This window comes from Erinaceus europaeus, chromosome 11 (genome assembly GCF_950295315.1).
Source record: "Erinaceus europaeus chromosome 11, mEriEur2.1, whole genome shotgun sequence".
NCBI lineage: Eukaryota > Metazoa > Chordata > Mammalia > Eulipotyphla > Erinaceidae > Erinaceus > Erinaceus europaeus.
The window spans coordinates 50,791,430-50,811,219 of NC_080172.1; the positions used below are offsets into that span (position 1 = coordinate 50,791,430).

At 46.5% G+C, this 19,790-nt stretch overlaps 1 protein-coding gene across 2 annotated transcripts in view; it reads left to right on the forward strand.

Annotated features, from left to right (window-relative positions):
• Nucleotides 1-7,458: 7,458 nt before the first annotated feature.
• The window catches only part of PRCC (proline rich mitotic checkpoint control factor), a 38,989-nt gene continuing 26,657 nt past the window's right edge, over nt 7,459-19,790 (forward strand). Inside the window, exon 1 of one of the 2 annotated variants that reach the window (XM_060201636.1) lies at nt 7,459-8,199. In XM_060201636.1, the coding sequence (XP_060057619.1) occupies nt 7,726-8,199 (474 nt within the window). In that variant the 5' untranslated portion in view covers nt 7,459-7,725. The remainder of the gene's footprint in view (nt 8,200-19,790) is intronic. The other variant, XM_007535530.3, reaches the window with a different exon arrangement.

The following is a 19,790-nucleotide window of genomic DNA, read 5'->3' on the forward strand; positions in this document are numbered from 1 at the left end:
ACATAAACAGTCTCTTCATTCACTTACCCTGTTACTAATCCTCCCCCTGGCCATTTAAGATCTTACTTTTCCACCACTGGAAGAGAACTCCACTCTGCTGCTCTCTGCTGCAGACTGCAAAGCTAGTCTAGCAGACTCCTCCCACTCACTTTCGTATATGGTCAGGCCATGTAAATATGGAACCAGTGGAGGACTGGCAGTGGCCCAACTGGTTGAGCCCACATGTTACAATGCACAAGGACCTGAATTCAAGCCCTCCCTCCCCATATGCAAGGGGGAAGCTTCACAAGCTGTGAAACAGTGCTGCAGGTCTCTCTCTTTCAAATTATTATTATTATTATTAATTATTATTATTATTTAACCAGAGCATTGTTCAGCTCTGGCTTACGGCGGTATAGAGGATTGAACCTGAATTTATTTATTCTTTTTTTTAATTCCCTGTTTGTTGCCCTTGTTTTTTTATTATTATTGTTGTAGTTATTATTGTTGTCTGTCTTCATTGTTGGATAGGACAAAGAGAAATGGAGAAAGGAGGGGAAGACACAGAGGGGGAGAGAAAGATAGACACCTGCAGACCTGCTTCACCGCCTGTGAAGCGACTCCCCTGCAGGTGGGGAGCTGGGGACTCCACCGGGATCCTGCGCTTTGAGCCACGTGTGCTTAACACGGTGTACCGCTTAACACCGTGTACCGCCGGACTCTGGGGTTGAATGCTTTTAGTGCTGTTGCCTCTGAAGTTCCAGGGACAGAGAGCTGGGGGGAGGCACACAGAAACTTTTCTGCACCTTTTCTGAATAAGATTGGGCCCTAGTGACAGCTCCCCACCCCACCCACACACTCATTGGGGAGCAGGCTTGGGCCCATGGGGGAGGGTGATTGTGGCTTCTGTGAGGGCAGTTGACAGCAGCAGTACTGAAAAGTCATTTCTGCCAACACGTTACTCCAGGGCTGAGGCGTCATTCCTGTGTGTGTGTGTGAAAAAAAAATATATATATTACATTTATATATATTACATTTTTAATATATATATTTCTATATAACACAGCTAAGGTCTCCTGCATGTGCTATTTTACACTCCCAGGGAGACTTTTTTTTATTATTATTATTCAGATAGAAAGAGAAAAATAGGGAGAAAGACCGCAGCACTGCTCCACTGAGTTTCCCCCAGTGCTGTAGTGCTCCCTGCTCCCTTGTAGTACTGGGTCCCAAGTCTGGGGTTACATGGTAAGGTCTGTGCTCTACTAGGTGAGTTTTCTCCCTGAACCACAGAGAAATAATGCAACCCAAATTAACATACATGTTCAACATGGGTGGATCTGAAGAATATAATGTTGAAAGGAAACCATAAATCATGGAACTGGCAGGGTACAAACATTGCCAGGTTCAAAGACCTGGCTTTGAATTTAGTCACTGCATGGGAGCATCTACAGCGGGGGGGGGGGGGGGGTGTTAAGCTTCACAAGCCATGGAGCAGTGCTGTGGTGTCTCTCCCCTCTCTATTTTTCTATCTAAAGAAAAGGAAAGAGGGGGGTCGAGCGGTAGGGCAGCGGGTTAAGCACACGTGGCGCAAAGTGCAAAGACCGGCATAAGGATCCCGGTTCCAGCCCCTGGCTCCCCACCTGCAGGGTAGTCACAGGCGGTGAAGCAGGTCTGCAGGTGTCTTTCTCTCCCCTTCTCTGTCTTTTCCTCCTCTCTCCATTTTTCTCTGTCCTATCCAACAAGCAACGACATCAATAATAACAATAATAACAAGGCTACAACAACAAGGGCAACAAAAGGGGGGAAAATGGCCTCCAGGAGCAGTGGATTCATGGTGCAGGCACTGAGCCCCAACAATAATCCTGGAGGCAAAAAAAAAAAAAAAAAAAGGAAAAATGGCCACCAGGAGTGGTGGAGCCATGCAAGCACTGGCTTCCGAGACAAAACTGGTAACGAAATAAAAAAGAGCAGGTAGTAGTGCAGTGGGTTAAGTGCACTGGGCTGCATAAGGATCCCGGTTGGAGTCCTCCGCTTCCCACCTGCAAGGCGTGCCGCTTCACGAGTGGTGAGGCAGATCTCACCCCCTCCCTGTCTTTTCATCGTCCTCTCTTGATTTCTCTCTGTCCTATCCAACAAAAACGACAGCAACAACAACAATAAACAAGGTGGTGAGGGTAGATAGCATGATGGTTATGCAAACAGACTTTCAGGTCTGAGGCTTCAAAAGTCCCAGGTTCAATCCCCTGCACCACCATGAGCCAGAGCTGAGCAGTACTCTGGTAAAAAAAATAAAAAATAAAAAAATAAACAAGGGTAACAAAAGGGAAAAAATAGCCTCCAGGAGCTGTGGATTCATAGTGCAGGCACTGAGCCTCAGCAATGACCCTGGAGGCAAGGAAAAAAAAAAAGAGAAAATCATCACAGGGGCATGGGATATACCTCAGTGGCAGAATAAATGCCTTGCATGTGTGAAGCCCTGGGTTCAACGATATAAAGGTGCTATGTAAGCATATGTGAACATAAAAGTAAGTCGTGGGGTCTGAAGAGATAGCTCAGCAGGTAGGCTGCCCACACTGCTATGTGTATGACACAGATTTGAACCCTTTTACCACATGGCTTTCATGCCTGATGCTCTGAGGTCCCAGGTTCAATTTCCAGTACCAGAGGAGCAATGTTCTAGTAAAATAAATAAACAAACAAACAATGGGGACTGGCAGTGATGCACCAGGCTAAGCTCACATAGTACTAAGTGCAAAGACCCCCCATTGGAGCCCCTGCTCCTCACCTGCAAGGGAGCACTTCACTTGAGGCGAAGCAGGTCTGTAGGTGTCTTTCTCCCTCTCTATCCCCCCCTTAATTTCTCTCTGTCCTATGCAATAAAATGGGGAAAAAATGGTTGCCAGGCTCAGTGATTCATAGTGATGGCACCGAGCCCCAGCAATAACCCTAGAGGCATAAATTAAAAAAAAATAAAATAAACAAATAAAATTTATTTAAGATAGAACATCACTCTGGCCCATGTGGTGCCATTCATGGTATCTCTCCTACTTCTCTCTGATTCTCTTTCCCTCTCTGACTCTCACCCCCTCCCCATCTAGAAAAAAAAGAAAAAAGAATATAGTTCAGTGGAAGTTGTGGACTCATGCAGGCATGAATCCCCAGTGAAGCCTTGGGGACAAAGGAAAAGAACAGCCGGGAGTCGGGTGGTAGCTCAGTGGGTTAAGCTCACATGGCGCAAAGCGCAAGGGCCGGCCTAAGGATCCCGGTTCGAGCTCCGGGCTCCCCACCTGCAGGGTAGTCACTTCACAAACGGTGAAGCAGGTCTTCGGGTGTCTCTCTTTCTCTCCCCCTCTCTGTCTTCCCCTCCTCTCTCCATTTCTCTCTGTCCTATCCAACAACAGCTATGACAACAATAACAATTACAACAAACACAGCAAGGGTAGCAAAATGGGAAAAATAGCCTCCAGGAGCAGTGGATTCATAGTGCAGGCATAGAGCCCCAGCAATGAACCTGGAGGCAAAAAAAAAAAAAAAAAAAGAAAGATCCCCTGAACCACAATAAGCCAGAGCTGAACTGGCCTGTCTGTATCTTTCTTTCTTTCTTTTTTAAATTTTTAAAATTTCTATATTGGGGAATTAATGGTTTACAGTCAACAGTAAAATACAATAGTTTGTATATGCGTAACATTTCCCAGTTTTCCACATAACAATTTAGTCACCACTAGGTCCTCCTCTGCCATGATGTTCCAGGACCTGAACTCTGCTCCCACCTCAGAATCTTTTACTTTGGTGCAATACACCAACTTTAGTTCAAGTTCTGCTTAGTGTTTTCCCTTCTGATCATGTTTTTCAACTTCTGTCTAGGAGTGAGATCATCCCATATTCATCCTTCTGTTTCTGACTCATCTCATTTAATATGATTTCTTCAAGCTCCATCCAAGATGGGGTGAAGAAGCTGAATTCACCATTTTTAATAGCTGAGTAGTATTCCATTGTGTATATATACCACAACTTGCTCAGCCACTCATCTGTTGTTGGACACCTGGATTGCTTCCAGGTTTTGGCTATTACAAATTGTGCTGCTAACAATATGTGTACACAGATCTTTTTGGATGGATGTGTTGGGTTCCTTAGGATATATCCCCAGGAGGGGGATTGCAGGGTCATAGAGTAGGTCCATTTCTAGCCTTCTGAGAGTTCTCCAGACTGTTCTCCACAGAGGCTGGACCAATTGACATTCCCACCAGCAGTGTAGGAGGGTTTCTTTGACCCCACACCCTCTCCAGCATTTGCTGCTGTTACCTTTTCTGATGTATGACATTCTCACAGGATAGAAGTGATATCTCACTGTTGTCTTTATTTGCATTTCTCTGACAATCAGAGACTTGGAGCATTTTTTCATTTTTCTTGGCCTCTTGCATCTCTTCTATGGAGAATATTCTGTTTATATCCTCTTCCTATTTTTGGATAGGGTCATTTGTTTTCTTTTTTCTTTTTTTAAAAATTTTTATTTATTTATTTTCCCTTTTGTTGCCCTTGTTGTCTTTTTATTGTTGTTATAGTTATTATTGTTGTTATAGTTATTATTGTTGTTATTGATGTCATCATTGTTAGATAGGACAGAGAGAAATGGAGAGAGGAGGAGAAGACAGAGAGGGGGAGAGAAGATAAAACCTGCAGACCTGCTTCACAGCCTGTGAAGGGACTCCCCTTCAGATGGGGAGCCTGGAGCTGGAACTGGGACCCTTACGCAGGTCCTTGCGCTTTGTGCCACGTGCACATATCCCACTGCGCTACTGCCCGACTCCCCATTTGTTTTCTTGTTGCTGAGTTTGGTGAGCTCTTTATATATTTTGGTTATCAGCCTCTTGTCTGATGTATGGCATGGGATCCTCTCCATTCTGTGGGAGGTTTCTATGTTTGGGTATTGGTTTCTTTTGCTGTGCAGAAGCATTTTAATTTGATGTAGTCCCATTGGTTTATTTTTGATTTAGTAATTTTTTTTAATTTTTAAAATTAATTTTCCCTTTTGTTGCCCTTGTTTGTTTTTTTTCCCTTTTGTTGCCCTTGTTGTTTTATTGTTGTTGTTATTGATGTCTTCGTTGTTGGATAGGACAGAGAGAAATGGAGAGAGGAGGGGAAGACAGAGAGTGGAGAGAAAGATAGACACCTGCAGACCTGCTTCACGGTTTGTGAAGCGACTCCCCTGCAGGTGGGGAGCCTTGGGCTTGAACCGGGATCCTTAATGGTTATGCAAACATAACTGTTTGCTTGAGGCTCCAAAAAAGACAAAAAAGTCCCAGGTTCAATCCCTCACACCACCATAAACCATAGCTGAGCAGTGCTCTGGTGTTTCTCTCTTCCATCTCTGTATCAAAAATAGAATAAATAAATATTAAAAAACAACAACAACAACTCATACCTATCCTTGCTCCTGCTTGTTTTGAACCTGCAAGGCAAGCACCATGGCTTAAGACTTACTATAAGGAAAGTAAGCCCATTGTGATCCAGAAATCAAGACTCCATCCTATTTATCCCCAAACCCACTTCCAGTTAAAAAAATAAATAAATTAAAATAAATAAATTAAAATAAATAAAAATAAAGGGAGTAGGGCGGTAGCACAGCGGGTTAAGCGCATGTGGCGCAAAGCTCAAGGACCAGTGTAAGGATCCGGGTTTGAGCCCCCGGCTCCCCACCTGCAAATGAGTCCCTTCACAGGTGGTGAAGCAGGTCTACAGGTGTCTATCTTTCTCTACCCTTTCTATCTTCCCCTCCTCTCCATTTATCTCTGTCCTATCCAACAAGGAAGACATCAATAACAACAACAATAAAACAACAAGGGCAACAAAAAGGAATAATAATAACAAAGGACAAAATAGTAGTTCCTGAGTACCTTTATCAATATGCTTTAAAGCAAACAAAGAAGCAAAAGGAGGCTGATTAGATCATTGGTCTGTCACCTGCCATGTGTTTAGAGGCAGTAAAGTTCTCCCTCCCCCCCCACCCCTTTTTTTTTTTTTTTTTTGCAAAAGCTGATATGACAAGCTGGGGAAATAGCATAATGGTGATGCAAAAATGACTGAAACTTTTTTAAAAATATATTTTATTTATTTTCCCTTTTGTTGCCCTTGTTTTTTATTGTTATTGTTGATGCCGTTGTTATTGGATAGGACAGAGAGAAATGGGGAGAGGAGGGGAAGACAGAGAGGGGGAGAGAAAGATAGACACCTGCAGACCTGCTTCACTGCCTGTGAAGCGACTCCCCTGCAGGTGGGGAGCCGGGGACTTGAACCCGGATCCTTACATGGGTCCTTGCGTTTTGAGTCACGTGCGCTTAACCCATTGCGATACCACTCAATTCCCGCAAAAATGACTGTTATGTTTGAAGCTGTAAAGTCCCAGATTCAATCCTCAGCACCACCCAAAGCTAGAGCTGAGTAGTTCTCTGGTAAACAAATAAACAGTGGTCTGGGAGGTGGCGCAGTGATAAAGCTTTGGACTCTCAAGCTTGAGGTCCTGAGTTCAATCCCCAGCAGCACACGTACCAAAGTGATGTCTGGTTCTTTCTCCTCCTATCTTTCTCATAAATAAATAAAATCTTAAAAAATAAACAAGTAAGTAAAACCAAATTCTATGTGTATTTAGCTTTCTATGGCATATGACAGTGGACCTTGATCTCAGTGACAAAGTAAAACCAAATTCTATGTGTATTTAGCTTTCTATGGCTCATGACAGTGGACCTTAGATCTCAGATATCTATTATTATTTTTAAAAATTTCATTTATTGATTCATGAGAAATGATAGGCGAGAAAGAACCATATATCACTCTGGTACATGGGCTGCCGGGGATTGAACTCAGGACCTCATGCTTGAGTGTCCAATGCCTTATCCACTGCGCCACCTCTCAGACCACCTCAGATATCTATTATGCCTGAAATTCGGTTTCTTTCTTGCCTACAGCACAACTTCCTACAGATCTCTCAGACCCTGGGATTTTGGGATGGCGGTGGTGTATGTCTTATTACAGGATAAGGGACACCTTACCCGGTTTTGCACCTCTATCCGCGCATTTACAGATCATGTCCCCTTTAAATTATTTTCGTAATCCGCCAACTTCCCAGACTTCCTCTCATCCCGAAATCGTAAGCAACTCCTCAGAGCACTACATTTCCCATAAACCTTCGCGTCCAAGCTGTTACGCCAGAGAACTTCAAGTACCGAAATGCTCTCCTGGCCGGCTCTGTGACTATCCCGGTGGCTCCCGGGACTTGTAGTTTCCGAGGGGTTGTCGGGACACCTCTAGAAAACTACTTGTCCCAGCAACCTTCACTATAGAGGCGGGTTTCTTCCTGTGGTTCTGCGCTTCCCGGAATTCTTCCTTGGACTACAACTCCCGCCGTGCCTTGTACCGAGCTCCCTGTCACAAAGAATGGGGCTGTCGACAAAGTATTCTCTGGGAGTTGTAGTTCACATATTGGTGCGGCGCGGAGGAGGCGGAGTCACTCGGCGGCCATTAGCTGTGTGTTGTTGCTCGGAACTAGGAGCTTAAGTGGAGAGGGAAGTCGTATTCGGTGGAAATCAACCGTGGCCATAGACTTCTGCGAGGGCTAGCCTTAGACTACGGAGAAAGCGGACGTTTCGGTTGCCTGCCCCGCCGAGTGGCGGGGCCCACCAGGCCTCTGGACATCCCCGGTCTCTAGTAGGCCCGCTCTGCCGGCAAGGGCTCCCCAGAGCGGGAGGCGCCATGTCGCTGGTTGCTTACGCCAGCAGCGATGAGAGCGAGCCGGATGAGGCCGAGCCGGAGCCGGAGGAGGAGGAGGAGGAGGCGGCGGCCCCTACGTCTGGGCCCACTTTGGGGGGCTTGTTTGCCTCTCTCCCTGCACCCAAAGGTCCGGCCTTCTTGCCTCCGCTGCCCCAGATGCTGGCCCCAGCCTTCCCCCCGCCGCTGTTGCTGCCCCCGCCCACCGGCGACCCCCGGCTCCAGCCTCCTCCCCCGTTGCCCTTCGGCCTGGGAGGCTTCCCGCCACCTCCCGGCGTGAGCGCGGCGGAAGCGGCGGGAGTCGGGGAGGGTCTGGGACTGGGGCTGCCCGCGCCCCGAGGTCCCGGCCTCAGCCTGCCGCCCCCGGTTGGCGGTGCCGGGCCCCCCCTGGGGCTTCCCAAGCCAAAGAAGAGGACAGAGCCGGTGAAGATAGCGGCGCCGGAGCTGCATAAGGGGGATGTGAGTATGGGGGTGGGGTGCGACACCCCAAATTGACCACCGGGTTCGGGCGAAGGCTGAGCTGTAGGGCCGACTGCTAGGCAGGGATGCCGGGACTCCGCTCCGATCGCTTCTGTTGATTCCCAGACAGACAAGACCGGGGAGTTGTTGGGGTTTTCGCCCATGCGGGCTGCTGGAAGCTGGTTGCCCCACAAGACGCCCTCCCGGCATCCCTGCCCGGGGGCTCTGGTTCCGCACCCCCTTCCGACGTCCTCCTCGCAGGCCGGGATAAACAGGATAAAATGTAGCACTCGAAGAAGTGACAGACCCCCCCCACCCCAGCCTTTGCCTCAGAACCTAAGAACTTCTGGACCCGAGGGAGAAGGCTCGGACTCCTGGCTTTATTTTGAGATTTAGGAGAGAAAGTGAGGATTTGTTGATTGCCAACTCTATCCGGCACTGGCCCTTCAATCATTGCCGAGCTCTAGGAGAGAACATTCTGATTTTCACAGATGAGGAACAGGTGTCTGGCGTGCACGCTCCTACCTGGCAAACGCAGGGAGAGATTCCAAGGCCGGTGTGTCTGGGCTTCAGGCCTCTGGCTCACTCACAGTCATTCATTCATTCATTCATTCATTCATTCATTCATTCATTCATTCATTCATTCATTCATAGGTTGTCAAACCCTGGATACAATTGCTAGAAGAGACAGCGGAGCTTAATCCTGTTTTCTGTATGTTAGGACTGGGAGATGGAAGTCCTTTTCTAGAGGATAAAGTATACCTTAGGCTTAGGGGTGGGTCATGTTTTAGTTACTGGGAAACCTTTCTTTTCCTCCCCTTCCCTTTCTTCCCCTTCTTCCTTTCTACCAGAGCACTGCTCAGTTCTGGTTATGGTAGTGGGGGGGGATTGAACCTGGGCTTTTGGAGCCTCAGACTTGAGCGTCTCTTTGCATAACCATTATGCTATCTACCTCCACCCTAGTTCTTTTCTTTCTCTTCTGGAAAGTTCTTTGGTCAGTTCTTGCCTCACCTGAGATCCGCTCAGTCTTGCTTTGCTTTTTTTCATACCTTCAACTCTGATAGGGGTCATTTCCCTTCTTTGTACTGGCTGGTCCCTCAGCTCAGCTCTTCTCCCTTCCAGCGTCCTGGTATTTTTTCCATTACCTTTTTTAGACTTGTTCTTGATAAAAAACAAAGAACAGAACAAAACAAACAAACAAAAAACAGCAAAAAAACTTCCCAGCTTGTTTGCCTATGTGTTTATTTATTTTAGCCATCATTGGGACTTTACTGATCCAGGCTGATTTTCTTTTTTTCCAGATATGGGGTGGGGGAGGGTGTAAGATAGCATAATAGTTATTCAAAGAGACTCATGCCTGAGGCTCCAAAATCCTAGATTTAATCCCCCACGCCACCATAAGCCAGAGCTGAGCAGTGCTCTGGTTAAAAATAAGTAAAAGGGAGTCGAGCAGTTCTTCTTCTAGCGTTTGCCCTTCTTCCGTAGCCAGTCAACAGGTCAGGTTGAAAGCTGTCAGGAGCTGCTTGTTGCTGGCTTTGAAAGTGACTGGGATCCATGTGGATTCAGTCGGCTAGGAAGGATCGTCAGTTTCCCCAATGAATGGGTACTCACGGGATGCACCACGAGAAGGTCGATCCAATGCATCCCAAATTTTTAATTTATTTATGAGAGAGATAGGAGAGAAAGAACCAGACATCACTCTGGTACATGTGCTGCCTGGGATCGAACCCAGGACCTCACGCTTGAGAATCCAATGCTTTATCCACAGCGCCATCTCCCAGACCACAGTCGAGCAGTAGCATAGCAGGTTAAGCACAGGTGGCGCAAAACACAAGGACCAGCATAAGGATACTAATTCGAGCCCCTGGCTCCCCACCTGCAGGGGAGTCACTTCACAAGTGGTGAAGCAGGTCTGCAGGTGTCTTATCTTTCTTTCCTCCTCTCTTGTCTTCCCCTCCTCTCTCCATTTCTCTGTGTCCTATTCAGCAACAACAATAACTACAATAAAACAACAAGGTCAACAAAAGGGAATAAATAAGTAAATACTTACAAAAATAATAAGTAAAAAGACAGATATGGGGGACTGGGCGGTAGCGCATCGGGTTAAGTGCAGGTGGCGCAAAGCACCAGGACCAGCATAAGGATCCCAGTTCAAGCCCCCAGCTCCCCACCTGCAGGGGGGGGGGGGTCGCTTCACAAGTGGTGAAGCAGGTCTGCTGGTGTCTTTCTCTCCCCGTCTTTCCCTTCTCTCTCCATTTCTCTCCGTCCTACCCAACAACAACAACAGCTATAATAACAGTAACCACAACAAGGGCAACAAAATGGGGAAAATAACCTCCAGGAGCAGTGAATTGGTAGTGCTAGCACTGAGCCCCAGTGATAACCCTGGAGGCAGAAAGGGAAAAAAAAAAAAAAGCAGACACCAAAGGCCCAGGTTCAATCCCTAGCAACTATAAACCAGAACTGAGCAGTGCTTTGGTTTTAGTAGGGGAACAGTACTGTGGTGTCTCTCTTTTTCTCACCATAGCACCAAAGTTTCTGTCAGTAGTACAGTGGGGGCAGGGCTTGAACCTGTGACAAATGGCCACTGTAGCCTCCTACCTACTCCTCCTCATCCCTCTTTGTTCTATTTTTTGCCACAGCACTCACATATATACTGTCTCACATATATTTTATTCACCTTCCCTTCCACTAGTACACAAACACCAAGAAGGCAAGATAATAGTGTTTATTTAATTCACTGGTATGTTTTTTTTTTAATTAATTTATTTATCACTGTTATGTTCTTAGTGGTTAAAACAAATCTTAGCACAGACTGCTACCTAAATTTCTGAATGAACTCATATGGACTATATGTATAAGTGTGTGTGTATTTTAATTTATTTAATTTTTTTTATATTTATTCCCTTTTGTTGTCCTTGTTCTATTGTAGTTGTTGTTATTGATGTTGTTGTTGGATAGGACAGAGAGAAATGGAGAGAGGAGGGGAAGGCAGAGCGGGAGAGAGAAAGATACCTGCAGACCTGCTTCACCACCTGTGAAGCGACTCCCCTGCAGGAGGGGAGCTGGGGGCTCGAACCCGGATCCTTACACCGGTCCTTGAGTTTTGTACCACGTACGCTTAACCCGTTGCACTACCGCCTGACTCCCTTAATGTTTTTTTTAAATATTTATTTATTCCCTTTTGTTGTCCTTGTTTTATTATTGTAGTTATTATTGATGTCGTTGTTATTGGATAGGACAGAGAGAAATGGAGAGAGGAGGGGAAGACAGAGGGGGAGAGAAAGACAGACACCTGCAGACCTGCTTCACCACCTGTGAAGCGACTTCCCTGCAGGTGGGGAGCCTGGGGCTGGAACCGGGATCCTTATGCCGGTCCTTGCGCTTTGTGCCACCTGCGCTTAGTCAAGCTGCACTACTGCTCGACTCCCAGTACAGAGAAATGAGAGGGGAGGGGAGATAGAGAAGGAGAAAGGTAGCAGATCTGCTTCACTGCTTGCGAAGTAAACCCCCCCCCCCCCAGAGGTCACTTGATGTTTTTGTTGTTGGATAGGACAGAGAAATGGAGAGAGGAGGGGAAGACAGAGAGGGGGAGAGAAAGACAGACACCTGCAGACTTGTTTCATCGCCTGTAAAGTGACTTCCCTGCAGGTGGGACTTGAACCTGGATCTTTTTTTTTTTTTTTTAATGTATTTATTCCCTTTTGTTGCCCTTGTTTTATGGTTGTAGTTATTCTTGTCGTTGGATAGGACAGAGAGAAATAGAGAGGGGAGGGGAAGACAGAGGGGGAGAGAAAGAGAGACAGACACCTTCAGACCTGCTTCACCGCTTGTGAAGGGACTCCCCTGCAGGCGGGGAACCGGGATCCTTCTGCTGGTCTTTGAACTTTGTGCCATGTGCGCTTAACCCTCTGTGCTACCGCCCGACTCCCCTCGAACCTGGATCTTTACGCTGGTCCTTGTGCTTAACCCGCTGTGCTACCGCTCGACTCCCTCTTTCTTTCTCTTTCATCCTTCCTTCCTTCCTTCCTTCCTTCCTTTTTTTTTTTTTTTAAAGATTTTATTTATTTATCATGAGAAAGATAGGAGAGACATCAGTCTGTACATGTGCTGAGGACTTCATGCTTAAAAGTCTAATGCTTCATCCACTGTGCCACCTCCCGACCACTCTTTCTTTTTTTCTTTCCTGCAAGGTTTTCAGTGAGTCTTGCCCCTGCACAGTTCTACCTCACCCTGTAGTAGTCTTCTCCCTCCCACTCCCTACTGAGGGGAAGAGACAGGAAGAAAGGCACCACAGCACTGCTCCACTACTTCTGTCACAGGGTGACAGCTAGGGACTCAAACCCCAGTTCTTATGCGTGGTAAAGTGTGTGCTCTACTAGGTAAGCTTTCTTCCCGCCCCCGGCCCCCCCCTTTTTTTTACATTTTATTTTAGTGAGAGAGACAGCTATAATAGAGCACTTCTCATCTCTGCCTTATGGTGATACTGGGAATTGAACTTGAAACCTCTTGGGGCCTCAGGGATGCAAATGCAGTGTGTTACTGCAGTTCTATATCCCCAGCCCCCAAACCTTCGTTCATATCTGCACCTCATTTTTTCTCACCTGAGTGTGTCACTTCTAAGTCTGGACGCCAGAAAACAAACCGACCCTCTCTTCTGTCACTCTGCCGACACTTACCTTGGCCTTACTGTGACCTGGAACAGGGGAGTCTTTGAATGAGATAGGAGGACATGGGCTTTCTCTCTTTTTTGCTCCTCTTCCCTTTTTTCTCCCTAAACTTTTTCTCCACCTGATTGTCACCTGTGGGGAAGGTGGCACTTTAAGCCAGCCTGCCTCCTTCCCTAATGATAGTGGAAGGTGCATTCCTGTGTCCTTAGTAGTCCTTTCTGAGGATGCCGACTCTCCCTCTTTTTTTTTTTTTTTAATATTCATTTATTCCCTTTTGTTGCCCTTGTTGTTTTATTGTTGTTGTTGTTGTTGATGCTGTCATTGGATAGGACAGAGAGAAATGGAGAGAGGGGGAGAGAAAGACAGACACCTGTGGACCTGCTTCACCGCATGTGAAGCGACTCCCCTGCAGGTCGGGAGCCAGAGGCTCGAACTGGGATGCTTACTCCTGTCCTTGCGCTTTGTGCCAAGTGCACTTAACCCACTGCGCTACCGCCCGACTCCCTCTCCCTTTTTTGTAAGTGTAATTCACCACATTCTCAGGTGACATGGATTGTTAAAATAAAGCTGGGCCAGTTCCCATTTTGTTTAGTTTAAGTTGATATTTTTGTTCTCTGAACACATACTTCCTGTGGAAAGGTAACCTAAGAGTTCAAGGCTACTAATGAAGCTGATGTTCATTTTTATTTTCTTTTATTGAGAAAGAGACCAGAACTCTGTTCAGCCCAGCATATTGTGGTATCAGGGATCTAACCTGTGACCTCCATTGTGTCCAGCTGGTATGCTCCTGTTGGGACAGGAGGTGACAGCAAGTAAATCGAATCCCCAGCACCACATGGAGTACCGTGAATAGCACCAAAGGAACTCCCTGAGTGGTGGAGCAGTGCTTATGTGTATCTCCCACTCTGCTTTCAGAAAATAAGTGTTCTGGGTCTGGCCTAGCAGGTGGCACAGTAGAGTAGAGCACTGGACTTGCAGGCGTAAGGTTTTGGGTTTGAATCCCAACATTGCACCTGCAGAGTGTTCTAGGTGTCTCTCTCATTGATAAATAAATCTGTAAAACAGAGGTGTCTTTTCTTTCATTTCTTAAAAAATAATTCATTTGCTAGAGACAGAGAAATCCAGAGGGAAGGGGAATATAGAGAGGGAGAGAGACATTTAAGATGCAGTGTTGTTTCACTGCTCAAGTAGCTTTCCCTTGTAGGTCAGGACTGAGGGCTTGAAGCCGGGCTCTTGTACACTGTAATGCGCACGCTCAGCCAGGTGCACCACCGGCTGCCTTCCAAATACGTCTTTTCATCTCCTCTTAAAAAATAGTACAATTTGGACAAGGGAGGCAGCTTAGCTGTACTGTGCTTGGGTTCATTCTCTGGCACTTCATCAGATAAGTAACTGTACCCATTCTTGTTTTAAAACCCACTTACTCTAAACTCTTTCCTACTAAGTTGACACTCAGTTCATGTTTGAGGATGAGATTAGGTTTCCTTAAATAATTTCCCTTTCGGGTTTGATACTGATGTAGAAATCTGGTTTAGAACACTATTAATTAGAACACTATTCAGCTCTGGCTTATGGTAGTGCTAAGGATTGAACCTGGGATCTCAGGGCCCCCAGGCATGAGTGTCTTTTGCAGAACCACTGTACTGTCTTTCTGGCCCTAATCCTGGACTCATTTGAAATTTTATTAACTATTGAGTTGCCTCAGTATGCCAGGAGGCAAGAGTCCAGTGAATGAACATTAAAAAAAAACTTTATTGTTATTGGATAGAGACAGAGAAATTGAGAGGGGGAGGGGAATAGAGAGGAAAAGAGACAGGCACCTGCAGCTCTGCTTCACCACTCATGAAGCTTTCCTCCCAACAGGTGGGGCCCACGGGCTTGAACCCGGGTCCTTGTGCACTGTAATGTGTGCACTTAACCAGGTGCATTACCACCTGGCCCCGTGAGTGAACATTTTAGACCTTCCCCTAGAGGCATTTATAGTCCTTTGGAGGGGATGGATGAGGAAAATAGATGTTAGGCCAAGTCAGAGCGGAACTGTGATAGAGCTGCTGCCATGGGAACACACCTGCTGGGCACTGATCCAGTCTGGAGGTTGGAGAGGCCTCCACAGGATGAAGTCTAAACAGACAAGATGGATAAGTAGGAGGAAACCAAAGAAAGGGGTGGGGTGGGGCGGGATGAACACATCAGGCTTTATTCAGGACCCACATGTATAAAGGCCTAGAGGTGTGGCCTAGAAAGTGACTTTGTGGCTGATGTGGTGGACTCTTCAAGCATGAGGTCCTGAGTTTGATCCCTGGCAAATGTGACAGAGCGATGCTCTGATTCCCTCTTCCTCATTCTTCTTGTCTCCTAAATAAATAATGATAACAAAGTAAAGCCTAGAGGTGGGGCTTTACCACTGTGGGCTGACTGTTTCAGACAGAGAAACAGGGAAAGAAGCATAGCACAGAGGCTCCATCCATGGGGGAGTGGAGGCTGGACCAGAACCTGGGGGGAGCACAGGACACTACTCAGATGAGCTCTTTCACTAGCGCCTGCTCAGTTCTTCAACCCCTAATGTTCCACCAGTCAGGGGACTGTGAGGCACCAGAGTCTGTTTCTAGATTGTTGCAAAATCACAACATATTGTTTTGAATGGGGGTGAGGAATTAGGAATGGTCCCTAAATTGGGTCATTGTCCCTTCTCTTTTCTGGCTTCAACTTAAATTCCCTTCAAACATTGGCTGGCTGCAGATTTTGTGGGCTAAGGGAATGCCGGCTTTTAAATTAAGGTACAGAAGCTAAAATTAGTTTGTGTGTTAACCAGGTGCGCCACCACCTGGCCCCTACAGAAGCCAAAATTAGAAAAGTCTGAATTTTCTTACATGTTATGTACATTCCAAAGCAAATAGACATTTTAGGATATCTGGACTTTACTCAGTGGAAAATTTGAAACTCAGGTTGAGGTTTCACTTTGGGCATTTCTGTTAACCAAATAATGAGAATTTTACTGGGGAGTCGGGTGGTAGCGCAGCGGGTTAAGAGCACGTGACGCAAAGCACAAGGACCAGTATAAGGATCCTGGTTCGAGCCCCGGCTCCCCACCTGCAGGGGAGTTGCTTCACAGGTGGTGAAGCAACTGGTCTGCAGGTGTCTATCTTTCTCTCCCTGTCTATCTTCCCTTTCTCTCTCCATTTCTCTCTGTCCTATCCAATGACGACGACATCAGTAACAACAATAATAACTACAACAACAATAAAAAGACAAAAAGGGCAACAAAAGGGAAAATAAATAAAATATATAAAAAAAGTTTAAGGGCCGGGTGGCGGTGCACCTGGTTGAGTGCACATGTTGCTGTACGCAAGGACCCAGGTTTGAGACCCTGTCCCCATCTGCAGGGGGAAAGCTTCATGAGTGTTGAAGCAGTGCTGTAGGTCTCTCTCTCTCTATCACCCCCTCACCTCTCAATTTCTGGCTGTGTCTATCAAATAAATAAAGATTAAAAATAGTTTACTGTTGCATTTAGTCCTAGATGGTAAGTGGAGGGGAGGAGTGCTCCCCCTTGTGGGGAGCCTGAGTAGTGTCTGATACACTGTGCTCATTGTAAGCTAGCTAAGGCTTGTATTAATAGATGAGGAAGTGCTATGCAGGACAGGGTGGTTTACCTAGAGTCACACAGTTTGGATGTTGTAGACCTTGAATTATTACTGTTATTATTATTTTACATAGATAAACAGAAGACAGGCAGAGAGAGTGAAAGAGACCACAGCACTAAAACTTCCTTCAATGTTATGGTGGCTGGGCTTTAACCCAAGGGTTAAAGGCACATGGCAAAGCAGCACATAATCCAAGCTGTTCCACAGCCCCAGACACCAGATACTATGTGCGCATGTTAAGGGTTTATTCATCTGTTATGACAGAGAAAGGGAAGGGCTCGGGTGAGAGCACTGCTCAGCTCTGGCCTATATGGTATAGAGGGTTGAACCTTTGACATCTGAGGCCTCGGCCGTGCTAGTTGGTGCTACACAGACTGAGCTCTCACTGCAGCCCAGCCGTGATATTTGAACCCAGGGATATGAAAGTGATAAAAGGAGGAATGCACAAGTGGGAGAGAGAATGATGTCCAAACTGAAGGGCAGATGGAAACGGAAGGTGCTTGAGATCAAAGAAGGTTGATGAATCCGGACAATTGGGCTGATAGCAGAGGAGATGCATAGCGATTAGAGTTGGGAGCCTGTTCTTGGGTCTTTATTTCCTCCTTGGCTCCTGGCCCTGGCAACTAGTGATTGCTTTTTGGAGAGGGAGTCTGTCAGAACCAGGCCTGGGGAGATAAGCAGAGGCTGCCATGGGGAATGAGACTGATAGATTAGCAGATCCCACTGGGCCAACTTAATGGAAAATGTCTGTTTCCGCTCTTGCTCAGCAGTCTTGGTGTGTGTGTGTGTGTGTGTGTCTTGTCACTCTTGGCAGCTGGAGCAGGGAGGACAGTGGTGGCCATTGAGGCTCAGGCTCTTGTGAGACCTGGGAAGAATATAATACTTTCTTCTTAAGAGACTTGACCAGTCAGTACCTCCAAAACCCACAGTACCTCTTGTGGCCCAGTACCCCCCTCCACCCCACCATGGTGGGTGCTCCTGAGTTTCTGACATTGGCGCTTCTCTCTGGGTCTAGTGCACAGACCCACCCAGATTGGTCCTCAGTGGAAGAACTCTGGGAGTTAACACCACAGCCTCCATTTAATATGCTCCTGCAGAAAACAGTCTCTCTCGGGGTGGGGGGTGGGGGGTGGGGGGCTTTGCCCAGGCTTAACAGCCGCAGCCAGCTTTCTTCCTCCTTTTCTTCCTCCTTTTAAAGATTTATTTGTCAGGGAGGGAGAAAGAGAGAATAGGGGCATCACCCCGGTCTGTGTGATGCCAAGGATCAAACCCAGCATTTCGTGCTTGTAAGTCCCATGCTTTAGTTAAGGTACTGCCTCCCAGACTGCTCCAGCTTGACTTTTTTTGCCTCCAGGGTTATTGCTGGGGCTCGGTGCCTGCACTACGAATCCACTGCTCCTAGAGCTCATTTTTTCCCATTTTGTTGCCCTTGTTGTTGTAGACTTTAAATTTTTAAAAAATATTTATTTATTCCCTTTTGTTGCACTTTTTGTTTTATTGTTGTAGTTATTATTGTTGTTATTGATGTCGTCATTGCTGGATAGGACAGAGAGAAATGGAGAAAGGAGGAGAAGACAGGGAGGGAGGGAGAGAAAAATAGACACCTGCAGACCTTCACCAGGCCCATGAAGCGACTCCCCTGCAGGTGGGGAGCCGGGGACTCGAACCAGGATCTTGATGCTGGTCCTTGGACTTTGCGCCATGTTTGCTTAACCTGCTGCGCCACCGCCCGGCTCCCTCTGTGACTCTTAAGTGAAATCAGGTCTGCAGGTGTCTCTCTTTCTCTCCCTCTCTCTGTCTTCCCCTCCTCTCTCCATTTCTCTCTGTCCTATCCAACAACAATGACAGCAATAATAATAATAACAAAAGCAATGATGAACAACAATAAGGGCAACAAAAAGGAAAAATAAAATTATAAAAAGAGTCACAGAGTAGCAAATTCTAGAAATAAAGTAGAAGAGAGGTTATGGGGCTGAAGAGAAGAGGGGAGTGGGAGTAGGCAACAAGGAGTAATTGTTTAACAGGTACAGAGTTTTTGTTTGGGATATGGAAATAAGTTGTGATAATACCTATAAACATTGTGAATGTGGTTAGTGCCTTGGAATTGTATACTGAACATACAGTGGAGCTAGGGAGGTAGTGTAATGGTTATACAAAAGACTTTCATTCCTGAGGCTCTGAGACTCCAGATTCAAGCCCTAACACTAGCACCACCATATCCCAGAGGTAAGCAGTGCTCTGGTCTTCAGCTTTCTCTCTGTATCTCTTTATTTTATTTTTATTTTAAAAGATTTATTCATTAATGAGAAAGGTAGGGGGAGAGAGAGAGAAAGAACCAGAAATCACTTTGTGCTGCTGGGGATAGAACTCGGGACCTCCAGCTTGAGACCCCAATGCTTTATGCACTGTGCCACCTCCCAGAACACACTCTCTCTTTTATTTTAAATGTATATATATAATTTATTTATTGGATAGAGCTAGAGAGAAGTCAAGAAGGAAGGGGAAGATAGGGGAGAGAGGGAGAGAGAGAGGGAGAGACCAAAAGACACTGGCAGCATTGCTTTACTGCTTGTGAAGCTTCCCCTCTGCAGGGGGTCTTGAACCTGGGTCCTTGTGCATTGCGATATGTGCGCTCAACCAGGTGCACCACCTCCCATCCACTCTTCTTGTCTCATTAAAATATGTGCATTCTGTTGGGTGTGTGGCCCTCCCCCCCATTAAAATAGGTATAGACAATTAAAATTACCAAAGTTGGGGGTCAGGAGATAACATACTTAGTAGAATGCATAATTTATCATGTGCAAAGACCTGGGTTTGAGCCCCTGACTGCTACATGGGTTCCCCATGCAAAGGGTAAGCTTCATGAGCAGTGGAGTGGGGCTGTGGTGTCTCTGCTCTGTGTCTCTCTCCCAGCCTCCCAACTTCTGTGTGCGAAGAGTAAAGTGTCTGCCAGGAAGCAGTGGAAGTATGCAGTTGTGAAGTCTCATGGAAGATCTGGGGAGGGGGTGGTGTGACTACAATGGTAACGTGTGTGTGTGTGTGTGTGTGTGTGTGTGTGTGTGTGTGTGTGTTACATGTGTATATTTTACCACTTACATATATTTGACAATGATAAAGTGAAAAACCCAGTGTGCCTCTCACCATGGAAGTTGCCGTGTCTAAATACTGAATGCTTAGGCCAGCCTGCTTGTTGCCTGTAGCAGTTCCTGATAAAAGCTGAGTTGATTTGTATTTATTTTTCCTCCCCAGGGCTTTACCTTTCCTAGATGACTTTTCCAGA